At 38.9% G+C, this 26,262-nt stretch overlaps 2 protein-coding genes and 1 long non-coding RNA gene across 6 annotated transcripts; 1 reads left to right on the top strand and 2 right to left on the bottom strand.

The window, feature by feature from the left end:
- Window positions 1-5,214: 5,214 nt before the first annotated feature.
- LOC133711017 (geranyl diphosphate phosphohydrolase) lies at window positions 5,215-6,054 on the bottom strand. Its single transcript, XM_062137176.1, has 2 exons — window positions 5,819-6,054; window positions 5,215-5,695 (listed from the first exon to the last, which is right to left on the bottom strand). Exons 1-2 carry the CDS (start codon window positions 5,958-5,960, stop codon window positions 5,379-5,381), a joined length of 459 nt encoding a protein of 152 aa, XP_061993160.1. The 5' UTR covers window positions 5,961-6,054; the 3' UTR covers window positions 5,215-5,378.
- Window positions 6,055-8,360: 2,306 nt separating this feature from the next.
- LOC133708954 (uncharacterized) lies at window positions 8,361-9,728 on the bottom strand. Its single transcript, XR_009846119.1, has 3 exons — window positions 9,689-9,728; window positions 9,353-9,429; window positions 8,361-8,590 (listed from the first exon to the last, which is right to left on the bottom strand). It is a non-coding gene; the product is annotated as an uncharacterized LOC133708954 (long non-coding RNA).
- A 2,782-nt stretch (window positions 9,729-12,510) lies between these two features.
- Window positions 12,511-22,757, top strand: LOC133709998 (phosphoenolpyruvate carboxylase 4). Of its 4 annotated transcripts, XM_062135965.1 has the most exons (20): window positions 12,517-12,891; window positions 13,044-13,207; window positions 13,518-13,632; window positions 13,909-13,986; window positions 14,091-14,159; window positions 14,299-14,377; window positions 14,485-14,561; window positions 14,675-14,770; window positions 15,293-15,434; window positions 16,264-16,386; window positions 18,161-18,228; window positions 18,351-18,554; window positions 18,786-18,911; window positions 19,023-19,124; window positions 19,196-19,342; window positions 20,143-20,241; window positions 20,389-20,477; window positions 20,967-21,093; window positions 21,164-21,370; window positions 21,676-22,757. In XM_062135965.1, the coding sequence occupies exons 1-20, from the start codon at window positions 12,736-12,738 to the stop codon at window positions 22,498-22,500; spliced, it is 3,093 nt and encodes a 1,030-aa protein (XP_061991949.1). In that variant the 5' UTR covers window positions 12,517-12,735; the 3' UTR covers window positions 22,501-22,757. The 4 variants fall into 4 exon arrangements, with proteins under 4 accessions (XP_061991952.1, XP_061991950.1, XP_061991951.1 ...); XM_062135966.1 differs by lacking the exon at window positions 20,143-20,241 and having other exon boundaries at window positions 12,515-12,891; XM_062135967.1 differs by lacking the exon at window positions 16,264-16,386 and having other exon boundaries at window positions 12,516-12,891.
- The last annotated feature ends 3,505 nt before the right edge of the window (window positions 22,758-26,262 follow it).

The following is a 26,262-nucleotide window of genomic DNA, read 5'->3' as shown; positions in this document are numbered from 1 at the left end:
CAAGCTTCACATGGCAATCATCACAAAGATTCATCACACTAATTCAACGATTCATTACACAAATATTCCTACACAAGCTTCACATGGCAATCATCACAAAGATTCATCACGAAGCCACTAATACATGAATACATATGTATATATATATGGATTAGGATTAAATTATGTTTAGTCCCTGTACTATGACTCCAAAATCGTTTCAATCCCTGATATTCTCATTTAATCTAAAAAGTCCCTAACGTCACAATTTTCGTCCGATCAGTCCTTGCCGTTAGCATTCCGTCAATTTGGGCCGTTAACTTGCTGACGTGGCACTCGAAGCCATGCCAACTCAGCAGTTTGCATGCCACATAAGCTGTAAATTGTCCAATATAACCCCCCCCCCCCCCCCCCCGGATTTTTCCTCATTCATTCTTTTATTCTTTTTTTTTTCTTTTCTTTTATTCACACCAAAATCCACCGCCACTACCACCATAACCACCGGCCACCAATCTATCCACCGCCACCACCACTAAGCTTACCATCCAAAAACCTCCTCGGATTTGTCATTCAATGATCCTCCAACTTCTTTGATATTGAAGGACTCGCCGAGAGCAGTTTCAAGGTCACCACCACCAAAACCACCTTCTCACCCCCACCACTTGCTGCTGCACCACCTCCTACTCCACCTGTCACAACACCCAATCCCACCACCTACCCTCCACCACAACCATCCCCAGACCCACTTCTCCAAGCCACTGCCTCTCAACTCCTCATTTCTAATCCCCCAGCATTATAGTTAAGCTCAAAACCATAATCCAAGCTCCCAATTCATCAACATTAGGTTCTTCCCCCAAATCGGTGCTCTTATTATACACATTCCAATACGGTTCAAAGCCCAGAAACATCCACCAATATCATAAGCCCCCAATTGCAACAAAACTACAATGAATCCAAAATTATCACAGATGATAAAGGGAGCTAAATTCACATACCCAATAAGCCAATTAACAATACATAAGAAAAAAATCAAACAAGGCACAAGGAAATCATATATGAGGAACCCAGAAGAGAAAGATGAAACCTTTTCAACAGGGAGAGTGAAACAGACGGTGGCAATAGCGGCGAGGAGGAGGAGAAGGAGTGTGATCCTTAGCGCGGAGCTCCATGTGAGAGCCATAGAAATCCTGCGACGCCAAGGCCTACACTCCTCGCGCGGAGCTCCATTTGTGATCCTTTCCTGGTCCTCCGCTGCCCAACCCGAAGATTTGGAGCACAAATCATGTCCCTCACCGCCGTCCAAGACACCCCTCAATTCGAATCAGAAGACGATCCGACGTCAAGAGGTAGCCGGAAGGTCGAGAGAGGGCTGGGTCACCGTCGCTCGATCTGATGCTCCTCAAGAAAAGGACGGAGAAGGGGCCTAAACACCCATAATAGAGGGCAGGGATAGTATGGACATTTCGCAATTGGAAAGGCTTACGTGGCGTTGACTTTGATGCCACGTCAGCCTACAAACAGAGCAATTGGACGAAGTGTACCGATCAGAAGGAAATTGTGACGTTAGAGACTTTTTAGATTAAATGAGAATGTCAGGGACTGAAACGAGAAAAATGTCAGAGTACAGGGACTAAACAAACTTTAATCCTCTATATATATATATCCCATAATATATATATATATACACACACACACACACATAGTCATCCACTCAGAAATGCCACTAATACCAACTATAGTCATAGTTAACCCCATAACTCCAAGACAATATGGTAATTAGCAGGTTCATAACAAATATCGTGAGATTTACTCACCTTGAAACTCCCGCTGCGTCTTCAATAAAGAACAAAGCAGCCAAACCACCCAGATTAACTGTCCAAAGAATACCTCGTCACGTACCTAAGGAATTACAGCTCTGATTCAATTAACGAATCAGAAAGAATAACGTTCGAAACCCTAAATCGAACCAAAATTCCCAAAGTGACGCCAATTAAGGCGAAACCACATCCGAGACCACCCAAGGTCTCCAGAATACTTCCACGATCGATATGTCCAAACCACAAGTCGATCGGAAGCTCGAATCCTCACGGATCGAATAAATTCACCGATATGAAACCGTAAAAATCATAACAATTCCATTCGAACTCTAAAATTTGCATATTATATATCGAAACGCTCGTATCAACGAGTAGAACATATATGATACCAGAAACAGTCCCTTACATGGCCGAAACGCCACCGGAACGCCTCCACAGGCGGTGGCCCACCGCCGTCGGCCAAAAACTCATTATTTCACAAAACTCCCAACATCAAAAAGCTTCATCTAAGCATGCTTGTGAATTTTCATAACTAGCTCGAAGTCAGAAAACAAGCATAAAGGATCAAAAACTACCTCACAAGCCGTGGATTACTGTTCAATCCGAGTTGAACCAACTTCCACGTAAATCGATCCAAACAACCACCAAGGATCGATCAAGGAGGCTGCTCTGAGCTCAACCAAGAAGACTAGCCTCGCCGACGTCGGAACAAGGATTTCCGATCGGGTCCGAAATCCTCAAACTGCACCGCCTTGCTGCACTTCCTCCACCACGAATCGCCGCAAGAGGCTGCCACAGAGACGACCGCACGAGAGAGGCGAATCGTTCTGTGCAGGTTTCAAGGCTAGAGGTCGCCGGAGATCGCCGGAAAACCGGGTCGGATCACCGGGTTCGGGTCGGGTTAGACGCGGGTGAGGAGAGAGAACGGAGTGTTTCTGGTGATTTTCCGGAAATAGGGAAAGTAAATGAAAATAGTAAATTTCCAAAAGTGGAAACTCCTATTTATAGAACTTTCCCAAAACTTCCGCAGACCATAACTTTGTTATACGAACTCCGATTGACGCGTTCCGCATGTTCACGAACTCGTTTCGACACGCTCTACAACTTTCATGAATGAAGTTTTCGGAGAATCCCAATGTATAAAAAGTCAACCTTTGCACCCCCCCTAAAACCATACTTTTCAAATAATTAATTCGTCCGAAACACTTCTGCTCGGTCCACGAGCCACGAAACCGTCCTATAACCACAATTTAGATTCCGGAAAATCCTCGAAAAATAATGACGAATTTCTGGGGTACTACAGTTTAGTTATCCAATTCTATGAAATAAATGAATGCCTTTGGCAACCATTCAGATTATCATAGTACCAAATCAGTTGGTTTGGTCTTATGGGACTTGTTTTCCGTTTTTGTTTATAGTACCATTCAGATCATTTATATTTTGAGTATGATCATAACCGTAAAATAAATGTTTAAGTTCACATTTAGAGTTCAATGAACATGCTCATTACACAATTTGTTATTATAAAATTCTTATTTTACATACTCGTAGTCGCTTCGGAGGCCTTTAGCCGAGGTAGAAGTAAGGGTAATGTGTAGTTCTTGTATTCCCAGGTTGTTGGGCAATATGGGGGCTACACCGGGTCATTCCTGAATTATGTAATCTTTTTATCAGTTAATAAAAGTTCTTGTTCTAAAAAAAAAAAAAAAAAAAATACTCGTAGTCGCTACGTTTCCTTTATAAATTATCTTTTTGAGGTATTCTAAAAAGATTGCCAAAGTCGGATATTGTTTAGTTATCCAATTCTCTCAAACAAATGAATGCATAGTACTAAATCCGCTAGTTTGATCTTGTGGGACTTGTTTTCATTTCGGTGCAATCTTTTCGCTTCTTCAATTTGCTTATTTAGCAAAAATTGAGTTTTTGTAATACCTCGCCTTTGATTACCTATAATCTGTAGGTGTTTCACATTTTGAGTTGTAACGAGTGTGTATAAGAATCTTGTTCATTACAAAGCTCCATTTTGAATGAAGATGTAATATTATTGATAAACATGAATCCATAGAAAAAATTCCACGACATTATACGGAGAATACTTTCGGCATATGCCAATCCAACAAATTTTATTGAAGTTTCCTAAACTTAGCTTTTATCTCACTTTTTTCCTAGGATAATTAAGATGGATGAAGAAGAAGAAAAGAAGAAAGATTTTGACCTCATCATGAAATACCACATATTTGGATCCTAGGCGTGATTACACAATCACGGTAATTGATTCAATTACTGACATACAGGCTTATCATGTTTGTGTGGCAGCAGCATTGTAATGTTGGCAAATGGCAGCTGTAGTTATAGTTGTTTGAGCCCAAAAGTAATTTTGGCAAGATCCTTTAGTCCTGGATTTAGCATAGCGGGCCGATACCTGCGGCCCAAAAATAAGCCTACTTGGGTTTGGGTTACAGCTTCATCCACTCCAAAATTCATAAGGAAAACGAGCCCTTATTGGAGTCAAGTAGCGGAGATTGTATAAGAAACTTCAATCAATAATCCTTCTATGGCAAGGAACAGTCGAAATCCTAGGTATAAATACCAAGTTTCAAGGACGTATCAAGACAACTCTCTCAATCAACTAATCGCACAGATTATCAAGTCTCCCCGAAGCAAACCTTCAACCTAGTTGAAACCCGGCGACCGTATTTCTAGTCCTACTCTCCCCAGGAGCCGACTGTTAGTGCTACTGCCACCGATACTACCAGTGAAGCAAGGGTAACGCCCTCGCAACCCAGCGAAGCTAAAGTCACGCTTTAGCAAAACCCGTGCTTTCTCAGAACTTCCCAGTGATTGCTCTGCTCAACCTACAACGTTGAGTATCGATTCGGTGACGCGAATATATCACAACCAAAGTCCTTACCCGTAAGGCAAGAAGTCCTTTTTCGGAAGGCATAGAGAAGAACCTGGTGACGAGGTTGGTACTCTCCTCGTCCACAGCGCTTGATTCAAGAAGTCAGGTCAAGGGACTCCCCCGACGACTGCACCCCACGGTACTGGCACACCCGCGCGATCACAGCAGCAAAAGAGACAGTTTGCAAGTCAACTGGTTTTTGTGTCAAACAACATTAGTTACCACTTACTAGTTCACAGAATTTCACAACTTCCAATTTAGCAGGCTAATATGTATGAAATGTTGCAAGTTGGTATCATATTATTCATCTCCATTCATATTCTTGCTAAAACTTCATAGACCAATTGAACAGGCAGAGGCAGAGCCCAGAAGAGTCATTGATAAATGACCAAGTGCACACACCCTTGGAACCAGAATCACCAAGACCACAAATCCCAAGTTCAAATTCCCCTCCGCGCAAAAAAAAAAAAAAAAAACTTCACAGATTCAATAGGATATAGAGAAGCCAGTATGAAGTATGAAAAACACAAACTCAGAAGCAGAATCAGTAACATAAAAAAGAAGGCACAAGTCCACAAAATCTGCAATCACATTGAAACAGAACCCTTACAACTTAGAAGCATTTCAAATGCTACAAACTTCTACGACCTTCATCAAATCAAACACAGCATTATAGTTCTTTACTGCCCTGAATTGGAATCCGGAATTGGAAAAGGACTAAACCCACTCTGCACCATCTTCTCCAAAGGCCAAAACAGTGGTTTGGGGAGGTCGTCCCACTCGTACCAACCCCAACCGTCACACTTGTCCGGCTCAACAGTTTGGGGAACTTGATCGGGATCTTTCAGAACCGCTCGCATAAAGATCGTCACATAATGCGCCGGTTTGGGTTCGTCCAAGAACAAGTTGTTCGTCACGGTCACAAATTCGATCTTGTCGAGGTCCAGACCCGTCTCTTCCTTCAATTCTCTCGCCGCACACTCCTCAAAACCCTCACCTACTCGAGAAAAACCCCACATCGGAAAACAGAAGACTGGAAGATTGGGATAAAGCCATAAAGGGTATAGCAAAAACGCGAAATTAATTGATTAGGGGAAATACTATAAGGAAGACCCATTACCAAACTCGAGGTGGCCACCGGGGAGAGCAAAAGTGGAGTCGCCGATGGAGGAACGACGTCGTCCTAGAAGCACAGTTTTCCCTCTGAGAAGAAACACCACCACACCTATTCTGGGAACCGGAGACGACGCGCCGTTGTCCATTTTCTCTATGTTTATGAGCGGGACGATAGTACCCCTGACGGAGGCGTCGTATTTAACTATTTATAGAGGAAGTGGTAGGTGTCGTTTCGTTGCGTTTTGATTCTATTCTACCTTACCCGCCACGCCTTTTAGGTTTTTCCTGCCATGAGTGGTAGGTGGCGGGATTAAGGAAAAATGAATCAGATTTGACCAAATTAAATTTCAAAATTAAAGAGATAATTCAAGTCCTTAGTACTTTAGCTTAATAACTAAACTTTCCACCTTGTGAAACATGTAAGAAAATATGACATCTTGGTCCCCCTACTTTTGTAACTCCATGATTGAAGCACTAAAATAAAACAAATGATGGTACTACATTTGCCAATTGGTGCCTTTTTCTTTAGGGAACTGAATGACTTCATTGATCAAAAAGCGTTACAATCAATTGCTAAGGCTGCTTAGGAGCTATGCCATTTAACAATCGAAGTTGATAGTTATTCAATTTATTAATTAGATTTGGTTTATTAGATAACGACTGTTTTGTTGTTCAAATTTGAATGCACGAGATATGCATTGAGATTAATGTATTTGATACAATAAAATATTTTTTGAGCATAACAATTTTCTTTAATCATTTATATATTATCTGCTACATAATCGTCTAAACCAAACAAAACCATACAATTGGCTTCAACTTTGATTAGGCAAAGTGTCAATCCAAAAATCAAGTCAATTAACCATCATACACATATGGACTCAACTCCCAATTTTAAATTGTGTTTGAACCATATCTTATTTTTTCTTTCTTTTTACTGATGTATTAAAATCAGCATAGGTGTCTCTCCCTTCATCATCATTCTCTCTTCCCTAAACCACAACTCTGAAATTGAAATCAAGTCGAAATGTCAATAGACGATTCTCAGATCTCAATGAACCAATTTCTCGGCAATAAAAAAGTGTCAATTTTGACAAATTTCATTCCCGTCGGCCCACAGTGTAGCTTGGGCCAAAAGTCGACTGGAACCCGGCTGGGCTATTTATTCCTATTTAGATACCACCTTGGGCCAATTGAACGAAAATGTGCATATTCACTCGTGGCCTTATCAAGTGTCATTGTCATTGTGATCATGTTAAAGTAAAATTGAATAATTGATCACATAAAATCTTTTCTTGAGGATAGAAAGGTACCAGGGCGGCAGTCCTTTTAGTCAAAGATGTCAGGAGGACAAGCGTTTTACCCCCATCTTTTTTCTCTAAACCAAATCTCGTCACACTAGTAATATCGGACCACGCAACACCCCTGGCCTCTTTGGCATTTTCTCTTTTTGTACAACTTCATCCTTTTTATTTTCCATTTTTGGTCTTCACCCCTACATTCAGGGAACGTCTTCCATGCTCGGAGCTTCTAATGCTCGTTGTAATTGAGTCCACACACGTGAGCTGCACATGTAAATTTATTAAGGGGAGGTGTAGATGGAAAAGGCTATGCCTGTTCCCGGTAACTGTTGGTTGGGTGCCTTGAGGTGAATTTGGATTTTTCTTTCAGCTTCGGGTGAAAAGATTTGTACGTACAAGTGGATGACTTCCCCCAAGCTTGGTTAACTGGTAAGTAAAAAGGAATGGAATTTATGGAGTTGTGTGCAGAAGAAGTAGATCTGGAGGTGCGGCGTATTCCTACGAAGACTGAATCTTGGTACATTTCTGATTTCTCTACAACGGAATGGAACCATGGGCATCAAATTTGTTGAAGGGGAGCCAGGTGATGAAAAACTACTCTGATTGCTCAAGGGCTGAATATCGGAATGAATCAAAGTAGAAGATCTGATCCTTTACATGTTGATGGTAAATAAGTATGACGCTTCAGGCTTTTATAAAACAGTTTAAAACAGAGGAAGCAGCTAATGATTCTTATTGGTTTTAGTATGAGATTCCAACTCTGATGGGAGAGGTTTAGTCCGATTGCACTCTCATTTCTTTTTCTTATTAATTCATGGCATTTTCTACTGAAGAAACGCCTGGGTTTGTGCATATTTGGAATAGTTGAATCAAGATCAGTTTTCCCTCTTTGAATTTCAGCAGCAGCTTAGTTCGTTGCTTTTGTCTATATCAGTGTGTATTATCCTGTTACCAAGGAGCAAGAACTCTCACCGAATCCGTCTTCTATTGTTTGATGTTTTGTAATTTTCTTTGGGCACCCTTCCTATATTTATTTATTTTTGGTGGGCTTGTATATACTCTGTGTACACTTCATAAACCAATTTCTTTTTTCTGGAATAAGATATTTCATTGATAAAAGCAGAGTAATTACATAACAAAATTACATCATAGGCTAATATGGCCTCAAAATAGAGGTCTACGCCCAAACATTAGCAAACATATGAAGCATCTACATCAAGAGCATAACTAAGCCATAGAGGTTCTGCTTCATTGGCAATTCTGTGTGAAGCATAATTGCATTCTCTACCAACATGTCTCCATTTGATAGATTCAAAGGATCCATCAGCTCATTAATTTCATCCACCAATGCACCACATTTTCACTTAAATCAGCTCCAGCAGTGATCACTTGATTACATTCCCATAACAGTGAATCACTTGATTACATTCCATAAACTTTCATATTGAGCTGGATCAGAATTCCATTTGTAGATTCTGATCATAAGCCAAAACTGTCAGACATGTAACAAGAACCCATATGGAAACTGATAAATCAATTAAGGCAGATATCAATTAAACAGACACAACTTATAGACCAGATGCATTAATCTACATTCCAATCACAATGCCATATTGATCATACAGAGTAGAAAGCGAACCTAATTGTAGCACAACAACCATGCTGATAAACTTTTTAGTACATGAACAATAAGATTGTGACTGTCTCAAAACTTGTATTGATTCAAGAACTCAAAATTACTAGCACAATCAACATGCTTGTGAATTCTTTGAGGCAGACTGCAACGTAATAGACATATATGCAGATCTGAAGCTTTTTATGGCAGTAATGACCTATCATACAATGCCTACAGAGCCAGAGACTGCAGTAAAATACAATATTTCTGAGTTTTTGGCCTTGAAACACAAAATTCCTCAATCAAATACACAAAATCCACAAATTTATCATTTGACAATAAGTCATACAGTAACATTGATGCATATAATCCAATGACACTTTCAATAATAATTATAAAACTAAAAACAATCATATTATCACCATTTAACCAATTTACTTCCGAATTGAGATTATTAATATTGTGAATTGTAGAGGGCGCCCCAAATTTAAGTTTATTATTTAGCCCCAAATTTAAGAAAATCATGAACATATCTGAATTGACAAACGGAACACAAGCCAAAGATTAAACAACAATAATTCATCATGACTGAACCCAAATTGATATAAAAAGAAGTTTGTACCTATACTACATATACATGATTGTCTGATCATGAGACGCCCGTAATAGCATCCGTCTAAGCCTGAAAGCTCTATAAACCTGTGAAGAGAGGAAACAAAAAGAAACAGCATACCAAATTCAGAATCATGAAAATAACAGAGATGCAGGACTGCTTCAGACGCAAGCTTAAAGCAGCGGTTTGATGATCTAGGAGGAGTTCGACCAGAATAGGACCGGTCTGGCCAGAACAGAATGTAGACCAGGTTAGATTCTCTCTCATGATAAGCAAAATAAAAGGGAGAACTGGAAAAACACAAATGACAAAGCGATGATGAAACTTAAAAGTGTCTGTGTATACCTGGAATTGGGTCGCCTCGCTTTTTGCCTCTGGACCTTGCTCTACATCCTGATGACTCTGACTCCTCCACCACTGTCGATTACGATGACTACTACTACAAGTCTACAACTGCATGTGATGGGCTCGTCTCTTTAACCATTTGTGCTGAGCGAATTTGCATTGCTCGGACTTTGGATTTGAGCTCCTTCGATAGGCCGGAAGGGAGGAACAGAGAGAAAGAGAGAGTAATTCAACAATAGAGGAAACTATTTTCTTTTATTATCATTGAATCGATGAGGGGAAATATGAAGGTAAAGTGGGCGGGATTTTAAGTTGAGCTCAAAATTTTGCCGCCATGATAGGCGGGAATTTTCTTTGGACTATTTTTCAAAGCTAGAAATTAATGATTTCTAAAATTCTCACATTTCTAAAAATCATAATAGTCCCGAAAATTCTCACCGACTCATTGTGACGTGTATTTTATTATTGTATATCAAGTCTTATATTCATCAATAGTCTTACAATTTGAAGTGTGGAGTTAATAAAAATAAGGAAAAAAAACCTAGTCAGTTGACCGAATTTTGAACCAAAAGCTTAAAATAATGTATTTGTCACAATACCTGTTAATACGCTATAAATATATGGGTAATGTCAAATTTAACAATTTCTAATTTCAATTTTGGGAATTTTATCTCCTCAATGGTCGACTCCCCTTAGGGAAGTAAAAGCTTTTAAAGGATTGATCGGTTTATTTCATGTCAAAATGACGGCGGATTGGGTTAATTTTTTTACACAATGCCTACTAATACGCTATAAATAGATGGGTAATATCAAATTTATCAATTTTTAATTTCAATTTTTTGGATTGCACAAAATTCTTATATGTCTACTAATGTGGTATAACTAGCTTATTAGTTGTAATGTAAAGTATACATTCCACGAGCAACAATGTGTAGGAAATAGACTTTATCAAAATCGACCGTAGGATGTTATCATAACAAGAAGAAATGGTTATGGTCAAAATTTCAGCTATTTTTGTCGTCGTTTGGGTCTCGATCTAGTAGGTCAACCCTAAACCTTAAATACAACATAAAACTAATATGCTCATAACCGCTCACTCGTAACTTATTTTTTCGATCTGTCAGCTCTCACGCTCTCGTGGATAAGAGAAATATCAAATAATATAAAAATTTAGGGAATTTTATCTCATCAAGGGTCGGCTCCCCTTAGGGAAGTAGAAACTTTTAAAGGGTTTACCGGTTTATTTCATGCCAAAATGACAGCGGATTGGGTTAATTTTTTTACACAATGGCTACTAATACGCTATAAATAGATGGGTAATATCAAATTTATCGATTTTCAATTTCGATTTTTTGGATTGCACAAAATTCTTATATGTCTACTAATGTGGTATAACTAGCTTATTAGTTGTAATGAAAAGTATACCTTCCATGAGCAACAATGTGTAGGAAATAGACTTTATCAAAATCGACCGTAGGATGTTATCATAACAAGAAGAAATGGTTATGGTCAAAATTTCAGCTATTTTTGTCGTCGTTTGGGTCTCGATCTAATAGGTCAACCCTAAACCTTAAATACAATATAAAACTAATATGCTCATAACCGCTCACTCGTAACTTATTTTTTCGATCTGTCAGCTCTCACGCTCTCGTGAGTAGGAGCTATATCAATAATGTAAAAATTTAGAGAATTTTATCTCATCAAGGGTCGGCTCCCCTTAGGGAAGTAGAAGCTTTTAAAGGGTTGACCGGTTTATTTCATGTCGAAATGACGGCGAATTAGGTTAATTTTTTTATACAATACCTATTAATATGCTATAAATAGATGGGTAATATCAAATTTATTGATTTTTAATTTCAATTTTTTGGACTGCACAAAATTCTTATGAGTTTTTCTATTGAAACCTCCAAATTTACTCACTTGACCTCTATGCTTTTTACACCTCTTATCAAATTTTTAAATACTAAATTTACTCACTAAACCTCACTAAACTTCCTCAAATAACCTCACTCATATAATTTGCAAACAAATTAGTATCTTTTAAAATAACAAATTTAGTCATTTCAATGATTTAATCACTCTATAAATTTTAACTAAATATACATTTCTTAATCAAACTTGAGTTTCTTATGGGCATGTATAGCATTATAATTAACATACTCTGCTCAACCTAGAATTGTCCATAGGAAATGAAAATAAGTTTCACTTTTCCTTTGTATACGATATACAACAAGTTTTGAAAGAGCATACAAATTAGATGATGAATAAAACAAATTCATTTTGAAAGTCAAAATAGTAAGATAGTAGTTTTCATTTTTGCATCTAATATTGAATGGACATTTATAATGATTCATCCTATAAATTTAAGAACACTAACGATAACATGGTTGAATTCAAACAACCAACGTTCATTTATTTGCATAGTATATAATTATACTGTTGCAATCGAAGGTTATACTAATGCATTTTATTGTCATCCATTGAGCTTACAATAAGTAACTAGCAAACTTCAATTTGTAATATAAAGTAGTGAGTTAAAAAAAATTACTTCTTAAGAAACACGATTGACTAAAGGAGAACATAAATCAGCCGATTGAAAAAAAAAAATTGGAGCTCTAACGAAATTCACAAAAAAAAAAACTCAGAATTGGGGGTGTTAAATTTGAATTTTATTCCCAATAATTAAACATTTTATTTACCACATTTATTTTCAAAAATGAAATCACCTGGTCACGGAGTTCCGACCGGAATAACTGCCCTCTAAACCCGGGGAGAGTGCCACTTGTGAACAATCCCTTGGGCATTTCATTCCGTAAAAGTGGGTCCCACAATAACCCTCCAGAAATATCCGTACGTACTGTGCGACTCCCTCGTCTCTGTTTCTCTCCATTCCTCTTTACCTTCTCCACCACCACCATCACCGCGGCTCAGTCCGTATCACCATTTTACTCTCTCTCCCTTTCTATTTGCACTCACTTCTCTCTCTAGAATACTCTCACAATTCTCTCTCTAAAACTCACTTCCATCCTCTCTCTGTTTCTGCAACGATGACGGACACGACGGACGATATCGCCGAGGAAATCTCGTTCCAGAGCTTCGAAGACGATTGTAAAATGCTCGGCAATCTTCTCCTGGAGGTTTTGCAGCGAGAAGTCGGAGCTCAGATGAGGGAGAAAGTCGACCGCTACAGAACCCTCTCTCAGGTACGTTCCCGGCCTCTTCTTCTTCTTTCACGCTCTGCACCTTCTCGTTTGCTTTTGATTTCGCTAGCTTTGTTTTCCAAGACCTGGTTTGGTTAATTGCTGAGGAAAACATAAGGTTACGGTGAATCTAAACGGGGCGTTTTTGTGTTCAGAGTGCTTGTAGTATGAGGCTGGCGGGGATAGAGGACATGGCGGAGCTCCTGGAGAAGCAGCTAGCGTCGGACATTTCGAATATGAGCTTAGAGGAGGCACTCACTCTCGCTCGTGCTTTCAGCCATTACCTCAATTTGATGGGCATTGCTGAAGTTCATCATAGGTGCGTGACTGAAGAACTTGATCTCTCTCTCTCTCTTTTTTTCTTTCTTATACTCAACCTTTTTGTTATTTTGTTTTTGAAAAAAAAAAAAAAAATGTTGAGTTTCATATATGTGCCTCTCTGTGTTTATATTTGTTTGGAAATGAAATATGAAGCAGCAGAGCTTTCGGAAATAGTACTGTCTATCAAGGATTGACACTTAGCTTCCTAAAAGATAACATGAAAAAACAAAAATTGGTTGAAATTTCTTTCAGCTGTGAATTTTATAAGCATTTTGGTGAATATACCAGAAATTTGTTGATTTGTGCAGGGTTCGTAGACAAAAGAATGTGGCATCCCTGTCAAAATCTTGTGATGATATTTTTTATCAGCTTCTGCAACGTGGAGTTTCCCCGGACCAGCTTTACGAGACTGTTTGCAAGCAGGTTGGTTCTTTTCCTTGTATCCATTGTCTTGATTTGTATGCCTAGACAAAAAATAGTGCGGAAAATATATCACTCGTGTTGTTTAGGTTTCTGTAAAAGATAAAACTCACCCAATTAAGGATATATGATCTTGTTTTAATGAGCTCAAGTTGTTGCTTCATTGATGTTGCCTCATTTTATCAGCACATTGTGGAACATAAGATGCGTGTGTGTATTTCTACTGTTGTTGAGTCATTTAGCTATCTTGTTCTCAACCTTAAATTCTTCTTGCTGCAGGAGGTTGAGATTGTTCTTACTGCACATCCTACACAAATTAATCGCCGAACCTTACAATACAAACATATCAAACTTTCTGTGAGTGGCTAGTGGCTTTGCTCAATTTTTAGGATGTTGAACATTATGATTAAAAGACATATTGTAAAATTCTCTTTAGACTAATCATATCAAGTAACTTGCAGCTTCTTTTAGATTTAAAAGACCGACCTGATCTTACTACTGAAGAGAGAGATATGGTGATTGAAGATATGGTATTGTTTTTCCAACCTTATTCTCTTCTTCCAAAACCATTTGCTGGGGCCAGGGGGATTGCATCTTAATGACATTGATATAGTAGATATTTGATCTCTAATTTTCCTTATGATTTATATTTAACTTTTGCTTTTATAGGTGCGAGAGATAACTTCTATATGGCAGACAGATGAGCTTAGGCGCCATAAACCCACACCAGTTGATGAAGCTAGCGCAGGTAAACCACTTCAACATTCGATTCAATGATATTAACATTCTTTGGCTCTTTGAAATCGTGTGCATCTCTTACAGACAAACTAAAATTGTATATATTGTTTACCACAGGTTTGAACATTGTGGAGCAGTCCCTTTGGAAAGCTGTACCTCATTATTTACGTCGTGTCAGCAATGCTTTAAAGAAGGTTTTACTTCAAATTCGTTTCTGGGATTGATCTGTGTCAAGTTCTGTATATGCACATACTACCTTCTGTCGTTGCATACTTTTTCTCATAATCTTTTTAAATTTATTTATCAGCACACTGGAAAACCACTTCCACTGAAATGCACACCAATCAGGTTTGGGTCTTGGATGGGGGGTGATAGAGATGGAAATCCCAATGTGACAGCAAAGGTACTCATGGGTCTTATTGATATTTTATCCGTAAATCTTCTCCTAATGGTATTATTTACTCTCTTAAATCTAGAAGAGGCCTTTCATGTCAACAAAGGACCTGAAGCATGAACTAATCATAACTTTGGCTTATATTAGATCTCTGTCATACATAACTTAGTTTACTGTAATGGTGATAGTGTTGGTAATTCATGGGGCAGTAAATCATATTTTGAGGGGAATAAAGCAAGCCGTGGTACTTAGAATTAGTTACTGTACTGTACGAGAGATTGATGGATAAGCATGACTTAGTTGTGTAAAGTTTTAGACCATCAGTTTACCCTGCATTTCTTCTATCCCTTCCCAATCCTTTTCTTTGGGGTATGAGAGAGGAGGTTTCAGTTTTAAGGATTCCAGTTTGCTTGCAGATTTCATGAATAGATTGCAAACTTAAGATTATTGTTTAGGTAGAATATCTAATGCTGTCAGACTGTCTAGCTCTTCTACACAATTCTATCAACTTGCCTCTTTTTATTGCTTCAGGTCACAAAAGATGTCTCACTTTTATCTAGGTGGATGACTATTGATCTCTATATTCGAGAAGTGGATAGCCTGAAATTTGAACTATCCATGAATAGGTGCAGTGATAGCTTGTCAAAACTGGCACATGAGATCCTAGAGCAAGGTATGACATATTGCAGTTCTTTTTAGGGGTCATTAATATTGGCTGCTTGGAATATCCGCATGACTACCAAAGCATAGCTTGCATTGTTTTTCTTTGCACAATTTCCTTAACAGGTTACTCCTGTGTTTATGATTTTTTTTTTTTCGCTAATCAAGACTCTATTGCTTGAACACTTTAGTTTGAGGGGCTGGGGTTAAGTTGGTCTGAGACTCGGCCGGATCTTATTAATCGAAGAATTGTAAATCTCTAGTTCACTTCTGTGTATGCAGAATAAAAAATGTTGAAAGACAGATGAACACTCTTACTTTATTTTTTTGCCAGGCAGGATAGACCAGATGGTTAAATAGTGAAAGTGAGTGGAAAAATTGTAGTCCTAGTTTACAAAAGTCTGTGTATTTTATGGACCTATGGGAATTTGACTTCTCTTACCCCCAACTCTTCTATGCGTAAGAGCAAGTTCACCCGTTGGGTCACCAGGTCACTCACTATTCACTGCTTTTTAGTGTTAATTTCACCATCTGGGTCACGAGCACAGTGTATTTCGTGCCCTGGGTCACCCTGTACAGTGTTCTGGGTCACCATGGTGACCTGCACAGTGTATTTCGTGCCCTGGGTCACGGACACAGTGTATTTCGTGACCCAGAGAATGAAAATATACACTAAAAAACAGTGAATAGTAGGTGACTCGGTGACCCAACGGGTGAACTTGCTCTAAGTACGCACTGGTCATCTCCCCTGGATTCTTAAGGTTTCAATTTATTTTTAATAGATGATAAAAATACTTGTGGATCAATTTATAAAGTTAATGTAATTGAAATTTTCTCTTCAGAATCTGCATCTGAGGATCGCCATAGTTGGGATCATCAGTGTTATAGTAGAAATCAGGTAAAGCAACAAGCAGCGGCACTTCCAACACAACTTCCAGCTAGAGCTGATCAACCTTCTTGCACTGGTGAACATCCGATTATCCTCTTAAAACTACTTTTTTAAGAAATATTTTATAGAAATTTTATAGAAAAATTGAGGATCTCGAAAGTTGTGTTACTTTTATATTAGGGGAAATTACTGGTCACTCCCTCAACTTTTGGGGCGTCGACAGTTCAGTCCCTCGTATCATAATTTTAACAAGTAGCTCCTCGGACATTCCAATCTTACACAATGTAGTCCAAAATTACTATTTTACCCCTCGCTTCCTTTTTTTTCGCTCTCTCTCCCTCCTCCCCTCCCCCCTTCTCTCCCCGATCTGTTCTTCATCTTAACCATTTACCCAGAAAATATTGGTATATCATACCCAAGAAGCTTATTTCTTCCTCGTATCTATTCTCAGACAAAATCAACTGATCTTGATTCTTTTCTGAATAAACCCAGATCATACCCATAACTTATAACAAAGTTTTTTGCTCAAGATTAAGCACAAACTCATACCTAGAAAACCAAGAACAATTTCTATTCTTCAATACACCTAGTACCCATACTATACAATCAATTATAGTAATTGAGTCTTCTGTTAACTCAATTATATAAACCTCAATTATATCATTTTGACTGTAATTATATGGTTTACGCCATCCAGAAGACAAGAATTCAAGATTCGATCAACTGGAAAATGGAAATAGCTGAAATTTGAAAACTTTAAATCAACCCATTTCAACAATTCAAGGCAACAGTCTAGTGGGTCAATACCATTCCAAGAAGTAAGAACCAACAGTCCAACAACTCAACTAGTTACAAGTCATAAGATCAAATCGAGTAATCGACAAATCATCAAATATTCAAATGGAAATCGACTAAAGACTGGAGGAGGAGAGGACTGAGGAGCCGACCCGCTCGACCGAGCCGTCGCCACTCGCCGAGAAGCAGAAGAAAACGGAGACTCAGAGAGCGAGAGAGAGATCAAGGGCTGTACCTGGAGGGTGGAGGCGGAGACAAGTTGATGGAGCAGTCGGGAGTGCTCCAAGGACTAAAGCAGGAAATCGAGGAATGGAGGATTGCAGTTAGGGCTGCTCGGCGGAGGAGAAAAACTAGCCCAGAAGCTGGTATCATCGACACCGACGAGCCAAACGCCGGCGACCAAGAAGGCCAGATCAGCCGCTACTGTTTCGACGACTCGAGGTGCACACAATCTTCGTCTTCGGCTTCTAATCCATCAATCACCTCTCTCTCACGATTTGTTTATGTCTGGGTAAATGGTTAAGATGAAGAACAGATCGGGGAGAGAAGGGGGGAGGGGAGGAGAGAGAGAGCAAAAAAAAAAGGAAGCGAGGGGTAAAATAGTAATTTTAGACCACATTGTGTAAGATTGGAATGTCCGAGGAGCTACTTGTTAAAATTATGATACGAGGGACTGAACTGTCGACGCCCCAAAAGTTGAGGGAGTGACCAGTAATTTCCCCTTTATATTATTTTCATATGTTGCCATCCCTTGTTGCATAAATAAGAACTTGCTCAAGCATGTCACAAAGAGAACTGACATCAGTTCCAAAAAAGGCAATGCGTAGCACATGAGCCCTTGTAGTTATTTCCTTTCTAAATATGGAGGGAATCAATTTTCATAAAGAAAATTTTACTTTATCTGTATAATAGTGAGCTTTCTTTCCACCTAGAATCTCTATTCGCAGTTACTTTTTTTTCTCTTTGATTGTTTGCCTTCCTGACGTGTTTATTTACCAGCACCTAATGTATTTACTCATGGTTTCTCAATCCTGTAAACGTGCCTCTTCATGCAGAATGCAATGTTGGTCATTCTCACTATCCCAGAATTGAAATTCCTCGAACTGGGCTACTCAATCAGCAGGTAAGCATTTTTTAGGATGCTGAGATTTGCTTCTACCATTGTTATTTATTCTTCTGTGGTTTAACATCTAAGTTTCCACAATAGGTAGCAGTAACTCAATATGTTGTCATCTCATTTGTTAGGATGGTCCGGAATCTCCAAGATCTCCAATGGCAAAGTCTCCATCCCAGAACTCTCTTCGTAATGCTAGTCTCATTGCCAAAAGGAAAATGTTTGCTGAGTCCCAGGTTGGAAGGTCCAGTTTCCAGAAGCTTTTGGAGCCAAAACCCACTAAGAGATCTGCAATTGCTCCTTATAGAATTGTTCTTGGTAATATAAAAGACAAGGTATGTTTATTTGCTTTGAATATGTCAAGTAAGTTGTTAGTGGATACATAGCTAAGCTTGATTGATTTATATTTTTGTGATGCTGGTTTGGGATGATACCACCCCTTTTCTGGAACAGCTTGTTTATTCTGACAATGTTTGCTTGTCTAGGAGATTGATTGAAAGGGAATGATTATACGGTCATTTGTTTTTGTTATGTTACTTATGCATGTGTATGTTCTGTGCGTACAGCTTATGAAGACACGAAGACGATTGGAGCTTCTTCTAGAGGATCTGCCTTGCGATTTTAATCTATCAGAGTATTATGACACATCAGATGAACTTATAGAACCACTGATGACATGCCATGACTCTTTGGTAATCTCTCTGTCTCTCTCTGTGCAGACACAAATTTGCCACATTTGCATGCATACAGACTTCTTATGTAATGTTGAATGACAAGTTGACAACTATCATTTTTTTTTGCAGCAATCATGTGGATCTGGGATCCTAGCTGATGGTCGGCTTGCTGATTTGATCCGAAGAGTTGCTACCTTTGGGATGGTATTAATGAAGCTCGACTTGCGTCAGGTGTGCTTTTATTTTATTGTAAAAGTTGCTTGCTCTTGAAACACATTTAACTGAAGATTGCATTGGGGCAGGAATCTGGTAGACATGCTGAAACACTTGATGCAATTACCAAATATTTGGATATGGGCACATACAGTGAGTGGGATGAAGAAAAGAAACTGGAATTTCTAACAAGAGAGCTCAAAGGAAAAAGACCGCTAGTCTCACCTAGCATGGAGGTAAGGTAGTAGTGTTAGGATTACTATTTTCCAAAGTTCAGAATAAGTTACTTCTACCCGAATATTTCAAAAAAATCTGGCAAGAATTCTTTGCTATATATCTAATGTGTCTCTTCATTACAACAATTAAATGAAATCATGGTAGTCATTATTTGCCTACAGGGAATGAACTTTAGATAAGCACAAGTTGATATAGCTTGATGATGGAGTTGTTTACTATTCCCAAAAGTTTAAGCTGTTAGGATTAAGGTCAACAATTTGTTTTATACTCTCAAACTCACTTAATAGCATGCATTCAACTTAATTGGGAGGTTTTGCAATTGCTAGAATTCCAACTCAGGATCTTCTTTTCTGATAGGAAGAGAAAGCCTTGGTTTACCACTATTGGCCAAAATCTTAAACTATGAAGGTGTGGTTCAACAACTGTTTATACCTAGCAAATTCAAAGGGAAATGTAGATTTGAAAATAGAATTTGTAAAGTACTTGGTCTAAAAATTAGGAAATATAGTTCTGCATAACCAAAATCCATTTTTCATTGATGGCTGGGTAAATTTTGGAATTTACTCCTAAAATGGATATTAGGTCAGTTTTAAGGTGTTATTTTGAGGAATCAAACTAAGGTCTTTCAAATTGAAGATGTCTCTGTTTGACTTGATCCACCAAAAGGGGCAAGAAATAGGAAGGAAAAGAAACTATAGAAATGAGAGAATTACTAATTTGGGTTTTAAAACTGCAACCTTCCTGTTATTACCCTGATGCTTCATGTGTGAGACTCATGCATCTCCTCATGACTTTCCAGGTTGCTTCTGATGTTAAAGAAGTACTGGATACGTTCCGCATTGCTGCTGAGCTAGGGAGTGATTCGCTTGGAGCATATGTGATTTCTATGGCTTCTAACGTATGGCATACGACTTTCATTATTGATTTGTATTCCAGCTTTGCATTTACAAGGCTAAGGAACTTGAATTTCCAATTGCAAAGTTTCTATACATGAATTGTTTGTTAAAATTGATAAAAATGCTACCATGTACGTTGTAATTCGCAGGCAAGTGATGTCCTTGCTGTGGAGCTTTTGCAAAAAGATGCACGACTTGCCGTTAGTGGAGAAATAGGAAAGCCATGTCCTGGTGGAACGTAAGTATGCTCTATGTTGATACTGCTAGATTAAAGGGTCCTTCTTTAGTTACATTCTTCCTCTATGGTAACCTTTTTGTTTCACATGGCATCTGATATTTGCACTTCATTTATTCATTGGATTATTTCTCTAGATTTTTATCATTTTGTTAATTCGTGTGCACATCAAATGAAGCTGTAGTTGTTAAGCACCTTTATGATCCATCTTGATTCCCCATTGCATAGAAAATAGATAGGCTTGGTATTAAAAGGTGGTTTCTTCTCCAATTAAATTTCTGTTACTTGCTATGGATCACCTCATACTTATGTAGTCCATGGTTACTTAGCATCTTTGACTTTTATGGGTAGGATATTAAAGTAGGAAGGGGACGACTGAAATTTTCTTTTCTTAAATCGGGAATTAAATTAAAGCCTGTAAGTTTTTCATTACTGATGTTAAAATTGCAATTACACTATATACAAACTGAGTTTTCATACATCTTGGAACAGGCTGCGTGTGGTTCCTTTGTTTGAAACTGTGAAGGACTTGAGAGGAGCTGGCTCAGTGATCAGGAAATTATTGTCCATTGATTGGTACAGGGAGCACATCATCAAGAACCATAATGGGCATCAAGAGGTATCTATATATAGAAGCACCTTTTGAATTCCGATGAATCTCATGGAGCTTACGAAGTTATATTGAACAGGTGATGGTTGGATACTCTGATTCTGGAAAAGATGCAGGGCGTTTTACTGCTGCGTGGGAACTTTACAAAGCTCAAGAGGATGTTGTAGCTGCATGCAATGAGTATGATATCAAAGTTACCCTGTTTCATGGGAGAGGAGGAAGTATTGGTCGTGGAGGGGGCCCTACATATCTTGCCATTCAATCCCAGCCGCCTGGCTCTGTGATGGTAAACTTTTTGTTTTGCACTCACCAATCTGCTTCATCTTAATTTGATTGTCTTCATGGTTTTGAAATGTTCGAAAAGGAGAAGTATTCACCAATTCGCATTTTACATGTCTTGAACTTGGACGTTATTGATATGCTAGTGTAGTCAAACCACGTATCTCTTGGTTGAATCATGTAATAATGTAATATACATTCTTTCTGTAGATTCTGAATTTGTTTAGCCTTATCTTACATGGTTAAACAAAAAAGCCAAGTTTTCTGCTCAAAATCTTTAAATCTGTAGTGCATGCTTGTAAAATCTTTCAGGGTACTCTACGATCAACTGAGCAAGGAGAAATGGTACAGGCAAAATTTGGGCTGCCACAGATTGCTGTCAGACAGCTAGAGATATACACAACAGCTGTGCTGCTTGCAACGTTGCGTCCTCCACACCCTCCTCGAGAGCAAAAGTGGCGTAACCTCATGGAGGAGATCTCAAAAATCAGTTGTCAGAATTATAGGAGCGTAGTCTACGAAAATCCAGAATTCCTTACTTACTTCCAGGAGGCTACACCCCAGGCTGAGCTTGGCTTCCTCAACATAGGAAGCCGCCCCACAAGAAGAAAGAGCTCTACAGGAATTGGTCATCTTCGGGCAATTCCTTGGGTGTTTGCATGGACTCAAACCAGATTTGTTCTTCCAGCTTGGCTTGGAGTTGGACCAGGTTTAAGGGGGGTTTGTGAGAAGGGACACACTGAAGACTTGAAAGCCATGTACAAAGAATGGCCTTTCTTCCAGTCCACCATTGACCTCATTGAGATGGTTTTAGGGAAGGCAGACGTTCCTATATCCAAACACTATGATGAAGTTCTCGTCTCAAACAGCAGGCGCCATCTTGGTGATGAACTGAGAATGGAGCTCCTAGCGACAGAGAAATTGGTGTTGGTGGTTAGTGGACATGAGAAACTATCTGCTAATAATCGGATCTTGAGGAGGCTGATCGAGAGCAGGCTTGCCTATCTCAATCCCATGAACTTATTGCAGGTTGAGGTACTTAAGAGACTGAGAACTGATGATGATAATAAACAACTCAGAGATGCCTTGCTAATCACAATCAACGGGATCGCTGCAGGGATGAGGAATACAGGCTAAGTGAAGTGGTCTTGGATGCAACACTTGTTTACCGGAGATTCCAATTTCCACATTTAATTTTTCGTAGTCTTGTTTATCTCGAGGGTTTCTGTTGTTGTGAGGCAAAGTTGATGAGGAAGGAATTAATGTTCTATATTCAGTAGGTTCCCATGGACATATAATACTACTGCAGTGATAAAATGTTGAATTGGTTCTAAAATTTTCACTTGGTTGCTTAATTAATTAGGTCTGCACAAGGCTGCATGATTTTCTTTACATTCCCATAAGGCTAAAGGCTATAGCATGTGGTCCTCTTGGGCATATAATGGTGTTAATCCCTACTTTTCTTCACTTGCATTCGTCTCTCGTGTGAATGGTTGTAAACTTGCTATCTTCTTGTCCAAAACTACAAAGAAGAGGAGACTGAAAATCACTACCCGGCCATTCAATGAGATTCAAATTGTAGCATCCGCTTAGCCTTTTTTTTTTTTTTTGCACCATTGTGCTTTCACTTATTTGAATTTTTGTCGTTGGTGCTAAATTTCATCTAATTGTCCATAAATATTACAACTGAAACACACATCAAAGACCAAACGAAGCCAAATGAGCTCGCGAAACCCTTACCCCCGCAATTGAATGCTTGTGTGTCTTGATCTTTGATTCAATTGGCTCTGTCTTTTCTTTTTACCAAAATCCCTTACAAAGAATGAAAATGCAAAACACATTACCAAACCATGAATATGGTTGAAGATTAACTAAAGTCCAAACAATTAAGGTTGAGATTTAATTTACAACAACCAGAGAGCTCCCGAAAACTCGGAGCTCCGCATACCGAAACCTAGGGTTTCGTGCAGCAAAGCGGCGGCATCGGTTTCAATCACTGCCTGCTAGAGGATGTCGTCTGACGTCGATCTCGTCTGGTGTGTGTTGGGCGTGTGCAGCGGCAAGGGTTCTTCCGGTGTCGGGTTTGAAGGTAAGACGGGTCGGGTCTGGATCTGCGGCGCCGGTTGTGGATTTGGGCTTCAAGTTGCAAGGCGGCGAAGGTCTCCGGTTCTCTGTTGATTGAGCGGTGAGGCTAGTCGCCGGCTGATTGGGTAACCAAAGGAGACAATTGGATCGTGAGTGGATCGGGCGGTTGTAGCGTCGACAGAGGCAAGCTTTGGGCGGACGGGATGGCTGCCGTGGGTCCGTATCTGGGGAGGCCGCCGGACTGAACCAAAGGCGGCAGCAGTTCTGATAGACTTGCTAGGGTTCCGGCGTGAACTAGTCTGGGTGTAGGGATGATGGCAGTGGGAGTGGGTTGGGCCTGTTGGGTCAAGCCCACTTTCCCTTATCTCTCTTACTTGGGCTGGATTCGCAGTTGGGCCTTGGTGAGCTCGTTTGGGGCTGGACTCATCAACACAATCCTATTTTAGTATTTTGAAGCTATTCACTGCAGGGTCTGGTGGAAGGGTCACCAAGAGGCCTTAGGCCCCAAGTCAGTCAAGGCAGATGCAGAGAACTAAGGTTGTGTAGGAATAAATTTAGTTGTTAGTTGTTTTTTGTATTTTCCTTTTGGATTTTAGTGTTTCGCATTTTCCTTTTTTAGGATTTTAGTTTTTGCATCTTCCTTTGGGAAGTGTGCCTGACTACGGTCAGTGGAGCAGTGAATGTAAAGGGTGATCTTCGGATCTTCTAGAATGACCTTGTACGGTCGTATGATCTTTTTAATCACAAGAATATATCTTCTTTTCCCCTCAAAAAAAAAAAAAGGTTGAGACACACCGTATGTGTTCGATTGCATGCAGGATATCTTGAACTCGTTTGAACTTTTTTACCTCTACTACCCTCAGCACGGTCATCATGAGAGCGACTTCTTGGCTTCTCTTCACTACTACACAAAAGGCTTCACACGACGGTTTAAAACTGTCGTCTCACGTTTTGCATTTCCGTGGTCTATCGAGGCGTCGTCTGATGAAACGCTGTCAGACGACGGTTTTCAACCGTCGTATACCGATCATTGGGTCGACGGTTTACAACTAAATCCGTCGTCTGATAGATCGACAGATCTGCCGACATGCTGTCGACATAAATATGTCGTGGTGTGACTTCTACTCATACCACGGTTTTTAGGATTCCAGCGTGGTGTGACTTCTACTCATACCACGGTTTTTAGGATTCCAGCGTGGTCTCTTTGTTGTTCAGAAGTCAGTTTTTATTTTTAAGACGTTGTGTAAATTGTACACACACGACAGTTATTCCAGCATAAAATGTGGTGTGGTGACTTAAAAATTCAGTGCGCGCGCTTTCACACAACAGATATAACTCTAACCGTTGTATTGTGACATTTGAGACGATGGTTTTTGCTTATTTGTTGTCTGTGTGTGTATCCAACAATGATATCAGTATAGAAAAATGACCAAATGAACATAAAATTAATCATAATAGATAGTTGTTATAATCTCAGAACAATCTAAATGGGTCTGATAATGCTAATTGTATCTACAAAATAGGAGAACAGAAAAAAAAAATCCAAGTCAAGTTCTATTCACTGATCTCCTGCTCTTCTTAGCTTTTGTCTTCAAAATTAAGCTTCACTTCATAACATTGGCACTCTTCATGGCCTAAAGAACAGTAATGGGGCTTCCTGCATGCATCATTAGTCACAAGAAACAATTGAAACAAAAAACACAAATTTTGACCAAGATTGGTATGACATTTGAGCTACTGGTAAGAGAAAGAATTTCACAAGAAGTTACACAAATTATTAGGAAAAAAAAATTGAAGCTCATTACTCATACAAGAAAACATAACTTGAATCGTTTTAGTTCCTTACCAATTAGCATAGCACATAACAACTAACAGTAGTTCACCAAACAAATAATGAACAAACAAATCATTTCAGAACCAATTACAGAGAACTGAATAAACATCCTTAACAATAGAACTTGGAATAATGTGAATAGCTAGAAATTCTATATAGACAAGAATTTGGTACTTTTCCCATAGGCCAACTAATAAATCCTATCCATGCATCCGGTTTACAGATTTTTAAGGCCATTTTCTTTAAGAAGAATTTAGTAAACAAAACATCTAACACACACACAAACACACTCCAAATATTTAAACTTCACTTGAACTTATGTTCAACCAGTAGGTCAGATCAAGCAAGAAAAGCTTTTCTATCTTTCTTCCTCTCTTTATCCTTTTATCTCCTTCCTCTGAGATTGATCTTCTTCCCTAATACCACAATTGGGATTTTATATTTTTGTAAGTTCTTTTCATCTTTGTGCATCAGTATTACACTTTCATATAGTAAGAAAACAAAACATAATGATTAGTATTGAGCAAAAACAATGGGAGACCAGTTGATCGAAAAAGAAAACTAAATGGAATGGAAAATCAGTCAATACCACAGAAAATATAATTTAGCAAAGTAACAAACACAACTGGGCTGAATAAAGAATCCTACAATGCATCTATTTCAGTTTAAGATTAAAAAAAAAAAAAAAAGTTAATCCTTGACACTAGAGTCTATTTTGTAGGAGCCTATATATTTCTTGGTGATACTTCTCTACTAGATTATTGCGCAGCAGTTGTACAACTATAAAACATAGATAAAATGTTGAAGATGCTGATGATAATGACAACTTTCAGATTACAATGCAACTATGATAAGCATAACAGTAAACAATCAATGGAAATGACACTAAATTTCTAAAATGAAATTCTTAGCCCAATGTGGTGTATATAACTAGTTCCTCTACTACACTATCCTTCTGATTAGCACCACAAGATATATAG

Source organism: Rosa rugosa, chromosome 5 (genome assembly GCF_958449725.1).
Source record: "Rosa rugosa chromosome 5, drRosRugo1.1, whole genome shotgun sequence".
NCBI lineage: Eukaryota > Viridiplantae > Streptophyta > Magnoliopsida > Rosales > Rosaceae > Rosa > Rosa rugosa.
Note: the sequence above shows the minus strand (reverse complement) of the source record. Positions and strands in the feature narration are given on the sequence as shown.

Bases quoted from the DNA above. Each gene is read 5' to 3' on its own strand.
- LOC133709998 (XM_062135965.1), top strand. From the start codon at position 12,736: ATGACGGACACGACGGACGATATCGCCGAGGAAATCTCGTTCCAGAGC. The intron at 13,633-13,908 runs GTTGGTTCTTTT...TTCTTGCTGCAG, and splicing joins ACGAGACTGTTTGCAAGCAG to GAGGTTGAGATTGTTCTTAC. The intron at 21,371-21,675 runs GTAAACTTTTTG...AAAATCTTTCAG, and splicing joins AGCCGCCTGGCTCTGTGATG to GGTACTCTACGATCAACTGA.
- LOC133711017 (XM_062137176.1), bottom strand. From the start codon at position 5,960: ATGGACAACGGCGCGTCGTCTCCGGTTCCCAGAATAGGTGTGGTGGTG. The intron at 5,696-5,818 runs GTAATGGGTCTT...TTTCTCGAGTAG, and splicing joins CGGTGGCCACCTCGAGTTTG to GTGAGGGTTTTGAGGAGTGT.